At 35.7% G+C, this 12,340-nt stretch overlaps 1 protein-coding gene across 6 annotated transcripts in view; it reads right to left on the bottom strand.

The window, feature by feature from the left end:
• CLNK (cytokine dependent hematopoietic cell linker) overlaps positions 1-12,340 on the bottom strand; it is a 212,607-nt gene that overhangs the window by 59,003 nt on the left and 141,264 nt on the right. For all 6 annotated transcript variants that reach the window (XM_074229786.1, XM_074229788.1, XM_074229791.1 and 3 more), the window contains exons 10-12: positions 3,919-3,944; positions 3,294-3,313; positions 1,946-2,050 (exon numbers count right to left, since the gene is read on the bottom strand). In XM_074229786.1, the coding sequence (XP_074085887.1) occupies positions 1,946-2,050; positions 3,294-3,313; positions 3,919-3,944 (151 nt within the window). The remainder of the gene's footprint in view (positions 1-1,945; positions 2,051-3,293; positions 3,314-3,918; positions 3,945-12,340) is intronic.

Below are 12,340 nucleotides of genomic sequence, written 5' to 3'. Positions count from 1 at the left end.
TTAGTCCAGTCTCTCACATTTACAAATAAAGAAATGGACATAGAGATTTGAAGATGTTTATTGTTGTGTTGTGTCTTCATAATCTCATTTGGAGTTTTCTTGGCAAAGATACTATAGTGGTTTTTCCATTTCCTATTCCAGCTCATTTTACAATGAGGAAACTGAGGCAAACAGGGTTAAGTGACTTGCCTAGGGACAAACAGCTAGTAAGATCTGAGGTCAGAAAATGAGTCTTCCTGATTCCAGGACTGACACTCTATCTACTTTGCCACTTAACTGCCTCTCCAAAAGGAGATAGTGATTGGCAAAACTATAAAACATTTTTAAATCTGGGAAGGGTCTTATAACATGGAACTACAGAATGAAAGGGAACTTTTGAGCTCATCTACTTTGAAGTTTTTTTTAATAGGTTAAGAAACCAAATCTCAGAGAGAATAAAAGATTGCTTACATTTAAGCTTCTAAGAGACATAGCCAAGGATTGTGCTCAGGTCCTCTGATTTTAAATCCAAAGCTCCTGCCATTACAAGTCACACTGGCCCTCTGAATCTAAATTGCTTTGAAGATATATTCTGTGGTAAAACACCCCAAAGAAATTCATTAAAAACATTCTATCTAAGTCTCTTGGGGTGATGTTGCTATTTGGACTTGTTGCATTTTATGATCACAGCAGAGTAACAAATATTCTTTTAGAGAAGAGAGAAGTGATCTATCATGGACACTTAATATTAGAGGTCTGGATTTTTCAATATCTATTTGTCAAAGAAGCCATAACATTTTTGACAAATGTGTTTTTGCATGGTGTTTTCACTTACTGAGATTTAGTGATTGGGAATTTAGAAACTACTGAACCTAAAATAATGAGAAGTTTCTTCTAAGTTTGTGAATACATATTCCTGATTCAAATTATTGGAGTTTCTAATGTCTCAAGGGATCAGGTTAAACCCAGTCCATACCTCTTTCTTGGATAACTGCAGAATATCAAGGAAAGTATAGTGGATTTCAAGAAAAGAGATCTGGGTTTGAGTTCTGGTTCTTTCTACTGCATGTGATTGTGGGAAAATCACTCAACCTCTCTGAGATTCATTTTCCTCATCTATAAAGTAGTAATAATTCTTGGTCTAGTTGAAATTAACTTCACAGGAAGCTACTTTGTAAATTATAAAGAGTTATTTAAATATGAAGAGGAATAGTAGAATTTAGAGTTTCAAGGGGATTTTGGAGAACATCAAAGTAGAAAATAAGCTGCTTGAGGGCAGGTACTATTAATCATTTTGTTTTCTTTTTCCCAATCCATAGCTCGATGCTTTATTCACTAGAAATGTTTAAGGAAGACTTATTGGATTACATAAGAAAGGATCATCTAATTTAATCACCTCATTTTTACAGTGAGAAAACTGTGACCTGAGGAAGTTGTATTTATTAGTGTTAAAGGGAAGCTAGATGGTGCAATGGAAAGAGCACTGGTCTTGGAACTGGAGGACAGGAGTTCAAATCCAGACTCTAACAGTTACTAGCTGTGTGACTTTAGGCAAGTTACTTGACTCTGATTGCCCAGCATCTAGGGCCATCTCCAGTCATCCTGATTCTTATCTCCAGATGAGAAAGTGAGGTTGGTGACTTAGCATAGCACCCCCTCACTCCAATCGAATTCATGTGTTTGTCATGGCATTACCTCCCTGATGTTGTGGTCTTCTTTGAAAATGAAGGACAAGCATTATTATTATTATTATTATTATTATTATTAGTTGTGTATTATTAATATTATTAATATTATTTAATAGCACCTTTATTTTTAGAAAAGAATTAGGATGACATTTTCCCCAAGATTACATTTCTAGTGGTCACTTGCAAGGATGTGATGAAATGATATTTAAATTTTTTTCTTTTTTCCATGAAGGCAATTGTGAAAGATGTCTTTGGTGAGTATAGCTCAAAAGTCTTACCTCTTGTCAATTTTTAGGAAATCACTTCTTTGGTTTTGGATGAGCCTATTCTTTTCTGGTTCAGGAGGAAGGGGTCGATATTTCTTTGGAAGGGTATTTGGAGGTCTGTTATTTTTGAGAAAGAAAAAATTAATTTGGCATATCATAAGATTAAAAAAATAATTCTTATAGGATAGGAAATGGCTATGGGAAACAAGAAACTGTCTAGATCAATGTTTCTAAAATCAGTTGCCCTTCCTTAGACACGATTAAGTCTCAAGAAAGGAATAGACAATGGAGCTATACAGACTTTCTTGTTCCATCCTCTCCAGTTCCAAGTTCATTTGACACCCCCATTTTATTATTTTTGTTGTTCTCAGCTTTCCTTGACAATCTCAGGCTCTTTCTTATGCCCCTATTCTAGCTTATTTTCTTTAAAATCTAAACTTAGCAAAACTATACCAAGATGAACAGAAAAAGACTATTATCCATGGAATTATAAATGTCTATTATGTTGAGCTTGCTTTTCCTTTTAATGGATTCAATATAATGGATTCAACATAAATCTTTCAAGGATGTCCAACTCATTTGTTTTCTTCTGTATATTTAAAAATGCATCAATGACTTTCTTCTTCCTTCCTTCCTTCCTTCCTTCCTTCCTTCCTTCCTTCCTTCCTTCCTTCCTTCCTTCCTTCTTTTTTCCTTTCTTTCTCATTTCTTCCCTCTCTCCTCTCTTCTTTCTCTTCTTTCCTCTCCTTCCTTCCCACCTTTGTCCCTTCCTTCCTTCCTTCCTTCCTTCCTTCCTTCCTTCCTCTCTTTCTCTCTTTCTTTAGGCATTGTTCCCAACTCCCTCATTGGAAAAAAAGCAAAAACTTTGTAATACAATTTCTATATATGTTATATTCAAAAACATATGTTCTAATCTGCAATTTGAGCCCATCACCGTTATCTGTCAGGAGAAGGATAGTATGCTTTCTCATTGGTCCTCTGGAATTGTGGTTGGTAATTGCATTAAATAATAGTTCTTACAGTCCTGATTCTATTCTTATAAGACCAAACCACCCTATTGTCTTCTTCCTCTCAGCCTTTGCTTCCATCTTCTGCACTTGCCTTTGCAAGTGATTTGGTGAGTTCCCTGGGCTTCCACATTTGTCTCTTTAGACAATAGCCACCTTTATTCCTAATCAGGATTGGTTCCCTTGATGTCATCAGAATTTCATTCTTGGAGAGCTTCCATCCCTCTGGGCTGATTTCCCTTATTCAAATTTTAGTCATAGGATCCTAACTAAGCCCAGTCCTCTAAAGTCTGACTTATCAAATGAAGGAGAAAATGTTTTCGTGAATAAAACAAACATATTTCAAGTCTTACCGAGGAGGTGGTAAAGGATTCTAGAAGAAAAGAGAAATGACAAGTAGTATGAATGAGAGCACTGACAATCTCAGTTGTCTCCATTTTAAAATAGATAAATGTATGAATTCATATTCATAAAATACCTCAAAAGAATTCTGTGATGTTTTATTCTCTCCTGCCTTTCTATTTACTTTGCATATAAACATAAATATATAAATATAATATTATTTATTTTTGTATAGATGATTTCCTCTTAGTAAGTTGCTCAAGGCCAGGGACTCTCATTCTTGTCATTTTATTCCCAGTGCCTGCCACCTAATAATTACTTGATTTACTTTATGGAATTGAATTGAGGCAGACAGTTGAAAGGCTATTATTTTCAAATCCAGTGAGGAAACTGAGGCAAAGGCAGAAATATGTGATTTATTTATGGTCACAGAATACTAAAGCTAAGTTCAAAGCCTGGTGTTGAAACTCCATGTCCTGTGTTTTCCCCACTGTTCCCTACTGTAAGCATAGCAAATAAAATCTTAATACAACTTACAGAGCACATTTAACCAAAGGGCATTTAACCCTGACATCATTCTATTTCTATTGGTTAGTAGATGTTCATCAACAAATCATTGATAATTATTCTTCTTACCTTGATTCCTTTGCCTTCACTTTCTCCTGAAAAATAAAAACAGAATATACCATTGAAACACTGGCAGCATAATAATGAATCCATTTACCTGAATATCATTTCTTGTGTCTGGAGAGAAAACACAGAGCTCTCAAAGGGGTAATGGAAGCTAATGAAAGGACCACTGGACCCATAACTGGAGTATATGAGTTCAAATCCTTACTCTTTTACTTCTAACTTGGGATCTCACTTCCCATCTCAGGGTCTCAATTTTCCTTTCCATAAAATGAAATGAGTTGGATTAGATGACCTGAAAGGTCTCTTCTTGACTCTGAATTTATGATTCCCTCAATCATTTGTGGTTCATTCTCAGAGGTAAAACTTGTTATAGTTGAAAGAGTCCTAAAATAAGAAAACCTGAATTTAAATGCTGACATTATTGTCAATATGTGAAAATCATATATAAATTTAATAATTAACAAAATTAAAATTTAGTGAGTTTTAGGAAAAAAAAGTAATAAAATGCATTCTTTTTCTTTTATAAAAAGTTTCTTTTTAAAATTGTAATTAGTACCAAAAAGAGGAATATTTCCATAGACAAAGTAAAGCAGAAAAAGTTTGTAAGCGAAACTGAGAATCTCAATTATGTATAACAGAAGTGTCAAACTTTAGACCAGTGAAACTCCTCAGTGTAATTCAAGAACAACTAAAAGATGATTGGGAAATGTTTAACAAAATAAGAAAATATAATACAATATAGATAATGTTAAATTGTGGTTTTCTAAATTAATAAGTGGCTAGCAAGGAATAATTCTATCTGGATTCAGTGGGAAAAAAAAATCTGTGGATTGGATGCCAGGAGATCTGAGCACTTCTTATCTTGATCTTGTTATTATTGGTTTGTGTGGTTGCATACAATTTAACATTTAATTGATCTGATTGTTTTTCCTGAATAGAACTCTATGGTAAGCCCAGGGAAAGGTTTAAAGGTTGGATGACCCACCCCCTCCCCTGCCCCCAAAGGACCTCAGAATTTGAAGAGATTTAAGCTGCTCTCTAGATCCCGTAGTACTGGAACAAAACCTCTGTCTATAATGTAATCCACAGGTGAGCATCCAACCTTTGCTTGGAAACCTCTAGTCCAGAAGAGGTCTGACAGGCCTTACATGCACAGGTAACTATAATGTGCAGTAACAATAGCTTACTTTTGTACAGTTCTCTATAATTCAGTGCGTTTATAACAACTTTGTAGGGGTAGATAGTGAAAGATTATTATTCTCATTTTTAAGGTGGGGAAATTAAAGGATGTTTTAAGTGACTTGTCAGTGGTTATAGGGAACATGTCAAAGGACCCAGTCCAGGAGAGTTGAGGTGTTGGCATTGACTGTTAGTGTCCTTTTCACTACTCCACACCAATTAGCATATTAGAGCATTAAAAATTATAGTGTGCTATAACTGAAGGATCAGCTCTGTTAGCCTCAGTTTTCTCCATTAGCTCTATTAACCCCATTAGCAAAATGAGGATAATAATTACACCTACCTCACAGAATTGTTATGAGGATTAAATAAGATAATATTTGTAAAATACTCTGTAAACTTTAAGGACTATATAAATATATGATTATTTATTATTATTATTATTATTATTGTCAAAATTCAACAGAAGATGGTGGGAGGAGACATTTTCCAGAGACAAGGAAACAGTATAATCAAAGGTAATGAGGTAGAAAGTAACAGGGGCATATTCAATGAATCAGCATGTAGCTCATTTTGGTTAACCATAGAATATGTAGAAAATGGATGTTTGAAATAAAGCTGGGCAATTGGACTGTATCAAATAATTTGAATTTTATTCTGTATGTACTAGGGAGTCCTGGAAGGAGTTTGAATAGAGAAGTGACAGGATTAGATTTATGCATGAAGAGTAATAACTTACAGTATAGAGGATACATTAGAGGGAGAACAAATGAGGAGATGAGGAATACAGCACTTTACAAAGAACTGTAGACATACATCATCTCCCTCAGTCCTTACAATCATCTAACAAAGTAATTACTATTGCCATTTCTTTTTCTCCTTCCTTTTTCCTTCTTTCCTTCCTTTCCTCTCTTTGTTTCTTTCATTTTCTCTATTTCTTTCTTTGTTTCTGTGTTTCAGACAGGCAGGGTTAAACCTGCATCTTTCCAGAATCCATGTCTATCACTCCATCCACTGCCCTTGTTTGCCCTTAGAACTTCAGATTCCTGTTAGATTATATTATTTCTATGGTCCCTCCCAGCATATCCTAGAGGTCTATGGGTACTGCCAAATTAGAAAAGGGTCATGAACAATATTTTATTTTTGTATTACCTCATGCTGACATTTGGCTTTCTACATGCAAATTTCAAGCATGGATTGAAATCCAACAATCACCAACATTCTTAACAACACAGGAACATAAAACATGCCTGAAGACACATTGATTGATGCAGCTCTAAAATTTACAAGCTTGCCTTTTAAAATTATATTACCCAGAAGCCTCCTCAACATGAGGATTTATATGGTGCCAAACTGGAAGACATAGAATTAATTTCCCCTTTTTCTGAAAGTATGGGAATTCATAGAAGTGCTCAGAGACCTCCCTTCCCTTGAGATATTCTCTGTTGTTCTCAAGTTGTCTCTTTTCAACCCTATCACTGTGACTATCAGGAATCAATGTTCCTGTTAAGCCTTCTGTTGAGATCTAACTTAACTTTCCTAAATCACAATCTGAGCATGTCAGCTCTCATACTCAATAAATACTAGTGACTTTTTATAATCTCCAGAAATAAATATAAACTCCTTGGGGTTTAAATCCTTAAATTTTTTTTTTAATTTATTTAAAGCAATGGGGTTAAGTGACTTGCTTATTGTCACACAGCTAGGAAGTGTCTGAGGCCAGATTTGAACTCCTGACTCCAGGGCTGGTACTCTATCCACTGTGCCACCTAGCTGTCCCATTAAAGCCTTTTTCAATCTAAATTCAACTTACTTTTCCAGTATTAACACACATTAGCACCAGACCTTGACAGTCGCAGACCGAAATAGTTATTTTGATATCTCTTATCTTTTGTAAAGCGCATCATTTATCCTTACAACAACTATGTTAGAGCTGTGCTATTATTATTTCCCTTCTAGTCAGTCAACAGGTACGTGCCAAGTATAGTCCCTGCCCCCAAGGAGATTGCCTTCTTATGGAAGAGATAACAGGCAATTAACTGTGAATACAAAATATGTAAGATATAAATGAAAGTAATATTAGAGTCAGATTTTTTACAGATGAGGAAACTGAAACTCCAAGAGTCTAAACAAAGTGCCCAGCATCACACAACTAGGCCGTATCTCTGGCAGGATTTGAACTGTCTTCCTTCAAACTTTATCTTTGGCAAGTCATGACATCTAGATATTATGGTTCTCTTTGAGAATGAAGGACAAACAATACAATCTTTTGCATCACTTTATGTGCTTATGAGTGGATTTAATAGAACATTATTTAATGCCTAAGTTTAAAAAAAAGAGTTAGCTGTCAAAACAGTATGTGACTGATGAAATCCTTAGAAGTAATGGATGAAGACAGGAGAGGGCAGTGATTACTGTCAATCAAGCAATTGTACCCTCCAAAGTGTTCCCTATAGCTACCATTGTTCAAAGTCAACTTGTATCCTCTTGCCTTTTCTTATCTATGGCAATCTGCTTGAATGCCTTTTTCCCCATGCCTGGAATTCACTGCCTCCCCACTCCCTATCTCAGAATCCCTAGTTTCCTTCAAGGATCAACCCAATTCTACTTTGGCATGAGGCATTTTCCTCATCTCTCTAGTTGTTGGTGACTTCCCTTCCTTGCCTCCAGTCACCATGTATTAATTTTGAATATATGGGGATGGCTAGGTGGCACGGTGGATAAAGCATGGGCCGTGGAGTCAGGAGTACCTGGGTTCAAATCCGGTCTTAGACGCTTAATAATTACCTAGCTGTGTGGCCTTGGGCAAGCCACTTAACCCCATTTGCCTTGCAAAAAAAAAAAACCCAAATTTTTTGAATATGTATAGATGGAATCTCAGCTCCACTGAAGGTCAGGAGTATTTAAATTTTGCTTTCATTTCCTAGACCTATTAAAGTGCCTGAAATATAGTAGGTGCCTAATAAAAGTCTATTGACCTATTGATTTTTGGGTTGCAGAGAGGATAGGCTATGTGATCAGAATCTTTTTGTCTGGTATGGTTTTTACAAAAGGAGGATGAAATATGATCAGAATATTTCTCTTCATGAACATCCAGCAATTAGGTTCTACTGATCTAAACATTTTCTAATCTTTCTTTGAGAGAGTCTGTGTAACTTTGTCATAAAGCCAGATTTCCCCTCACAGTTTAAGAGGTCTGATTTTTACCAATGGTGTTGTTAGATCCTTAACAGAATAATTCCTTAAGGGCAGATGAAATATAACCTTTTTCAAGTATTTATGATTTTGTGCTACTCAGTCTTGTAAGACACAGAATCATGGAACTTTAGAGCTATTAGAGAACTTAGAAGCCATCAATTCAACCCCATCAAACTGAGACCTTGGAGGGTGTGACTTTTATAGAAGAGGAAACCAAAGCCTGGGGAAAGGATGTAACTACCTTGATATTCTGTCACATGGCTATGTGATTTTAATTTATTTGTATTTTCAAGGTATTAGTTCTTTGCTTACTTTTTTTTTTGGTGGGGGGAGGGATGAAGTTAGAGTTTGGATCTGTGCTTGCCTTGTTGTGCTTGGAGATTCTCCCTCCTTTGTCCTTTCCCAATTTATACAGATTTTCAATTCATCTGTAATTTATAGTCAAAAGAGAATTTTTGGGAACACTGAGAAATTGAACATCTTGTCCATGGTCATACAGTATGCTAAATAATAGACTCTCCTGAATATTTCCCATGTTCTATTGTTCATTATTGTGGCATTCTAGATAAAGAAGAAGCTTCAAAACCTAAGAGACTAGGGCTCAAGTTCCACTCTTGTCACACATGATCCAACACAATTTGACTGGGTTTCTCTGTAGTCTGAGCAACTTTAAGATTTTAGGTTAGAAAGAAAGTTTCAATCTACTTTGAAAGAAAAGGTCCTACTAGAAGTTCTCTTCACCAATGAAACAGCAGGTTGGTTCTTTTCCCTGTTCCTGTCTTGCATTTCATTTATCTACATTGAGTTTTATCCTTTTATAAGACTTAGAACTACATGAGAGCAGGGCAGTGTCAAAATGATTTTTTTATCTTCCTCAGCCTCTAGCATAATGTCTTGCATATTAATTCTAGTACCTCTCTGTTAATTATTTCCTATTTATCTTGTCTAAAACTCTCTCTATATACATAGATATTCATACATATGCATATATATGCAAATACACACACACATATGGGCTGGAACTATCTTTTGCCTCTCCTTGTATCCCTAACACTTTAAATAAAGGGCTATATGCTTGTTATTGCTGTTGTTGGATTTATTATGATCAACTTTTTGCTTATTGAATGAAGTTCAAACAAACCAGCATACCTAACAACAGGAACAATAATAACACATCTTTATAGGACCCTAAATTAAAAATTCTCTTCCTTTATAATAATTGTGAGGTAGAAGTCATCTCTACTGTACAGAATAGAAAAATGAGACTCAGAAAGTTTAATGATTTGGCCAAGATCACCCAGCTAGTGTCAGTTGCAAGATTTGAACCCCTGTCTTCCCAAACTAAGAATAGTGTTTTCTCCACTGTTACATCATGTTTCTCTAACCTGGGCATTTGGGGGAAGATACTTATAAGAGGAAACCTGGGTTCTGCTAATGGTATTAAACCTCCTGAGCACTTCAATTTTATTTTATTTTTTTATCATTTTTTAATTTTTTTTAGGTTTTTGCAAGGCAAATGGGGTTAAGTGGCTTGCCCAAGGCCACACAGCTAGGTAATTGTTAAGTGTCTGAGACCGGATTTGAACCCAGGTACTCCTGACTCCAAGGCCGGTGCTTTATCCACTACGCCACCTAGCTGCCCCTGCACTTCTTTATCGTGCCTCATAACCAGTTGTGAAATCTCATTAGTACAATATTCTTGCATATACTTTTGTCTAATGCAAAGTCAGCATTAATAGTTTTCATTTATTTACATAACGAAAGGACACTGGAGGATTTTCAGAATTCTGAAATTCTGTAAGAGACGTATGGGCTCCTTAGGAGCCCTACAGATTTTGGTACATTGTCTCTGAAGGTTTGTCTTTGCTCCATCTGGTGGCTTATGATGTTATCAGCAAAAATTAATTCATGTCTTTGCTGGGGATTTTTCTTTTGCTGACTTGTTCTTTATTCCCAAACTAATTGCTGTCTTCTAAGGGCTGTTATATCATATGACACATGACACAAGATGGATCTGCTAAGCCATTTGTTCTCTATTCTCCTAAAGCTAAATGGAATCTTAGAATTCATCTACATTATCCCTTATCTAAAGAACAAGTTTCCCTCTATTACCAATGGTCAGAAAGATAGTCCCTCTCACTACCTCACTACCTCATGAGGCAACCCATTCCCTTTTTCTTTTCCTTAATTTTTTTGGCATAATCAATTATTAAAATGTTTTCTCTCTTTTCTTATGGGGTTTAAATCTGTCTCCCATCATTTCCAGTCCTTTCTTCATGCTGACCATTCTTTTCTAGATACATTCTAACTTGTCAGTACCCTTCCTAAAATGTGGGCTCAACCCAAAATATTTTTCTTTGTCTTCTTTCCCTCAAGTTCTAACAAAAGGATCTTGTTGCTCAAACAGTCAATCAGCATTTGTTCAGTGATTATAGAACAGGTTAAGTTTTGGCTATACAAAGAAAGGCAAAAGACAGTCCTTCATCTTGAGGAGATCATAGTCTATATGACCTTGGGCAAGTCAGTTAACCTTGTTTGTCTTGTTTTCCTCATCTATAAAATGAACTGAAGAAGAAAATGACTAATCTCTCCAATCCCTTGGTCAAGAAAATCCCAAATGTGGTCACAAAGAGTCAGAAACAAATAAACAACAATATTTCAAAACAACTTTAAACAATAAAGTGACCCCCCCCCCAAGCCCTTTGAGTGCGGAGACCATAACTATCTTTGTATTTAACCCAGAGTCAAACACGGCATGTAGTAAACATTTTATCAACTACTGGAACATGAATATATGGTGCAGTGAGATGTGTCAGAATAGTAATCCTGGTTCTATCATTAGATAATAGTGTACCCTTGGATCAGACAATTAACCTTTTGGAGATTCATTCATCTTTTCCCTTCTCTTTCCCCATAAAATTTGTAGATGGGAGGTAGGAGATAAGCTTGCTAATCTCTAGGACTGTCTTCAACTTCTTCTTTTTTTTTTAGGCTTTTGCAAGACAAATGGAGTTAAGTGGCTTGCCCAAGGCCACACAGCTAGATAATTATTAAGTGTCTGAGACCGGATTTGAACCCAGGTACTCCTGACTCCAGGGCCAGTGCTTTATCCACTACGCCACCTAGCTGCCCCTTCCAACTTTTAAAATAATATAGTTTAGTATTTTTAAATGAGGCAATATATTTTAAATTGTTTTCAATTGTAGAATGCTTGCTATGGTAGATCTGGAAGAAACTTAGAACATAGAACTTGGAATGTTGGATCTGGAAGAGATTTGACATCATCCTATTCAAACTCTTCATTTAGAGTCCCAAGAAGATAGTATCATTATTACAACTGGAAGCTAAAATTTTCTCACATAGAACTGGTATTGTTTGCTTCAGTAGGATGAAGCAGAACAGATAATTCATGAGCACTATCCTTCTTTTTCCATTAATATTTTAAACCTATATGTGGTTAAAGGAATGGACAATAGTGAACTGGGGAGATCTCACAGTTATGGGGACACAAGAGGGAGACAATCCATCCCTTAGTCACTTTCTAGAACTATGAAATTTAGTAATTACAGTATGTTCCCAATTTGGGCCTATCACAATTGTAATGTAGAGATGTTATGCAGAAATTAAATATTAAGACTTTATATCTTTGTGATTAATTATGGATGAGCCAAAATGATGAGAAGTTCTAGGGACTTAATTTTCTGTGCAGTTGATGAGGCCTGATACAGAAACTCCTTCAAGCATGGAGATAGTCTGAGAGATGAAAGAGAGAATGAAAAAAAAAAGCTGAAAAATGGATTTTTGCAGGCCAAGGATAAAGACCACAGTATTATTGAAAATGGAAGTGACCTTCATTTAGTTTGACCATCTTCTTGTACAATTAAGGAAACTAAGATTCAAACTGAGGACATGATTTGCATAAAACAGCATGAATTAGAGAGGAATTGAAGCCAGGTCATTTGACCACAGATCCAATGTATGTATGTGTGTTTTATGAATTAGGAAGTCAAGTGACATAAGAAATCAGATGGAATTTTTGATTATACTG

Source organism: Macrotis lagotis, chromosome 3 (assembly GCF_037893015.1).
Source record: "Macrotis lagotis isolate mMagLag1 chromosome 3, bilby.v1.9.chrom.fasta, whole genome shotgun sequence".
NCBI lineage: Eukaryota > Metazoa > Chordata > Mammalia > Peramelemorphia > Peramelidae > Macrotis > Macrotis lagotis.
The sequence above is the reverse complement of the archived record's forward strand: the minus strand, read 5'-3'. Positions and strand labels throughout refer to the sequence as shown.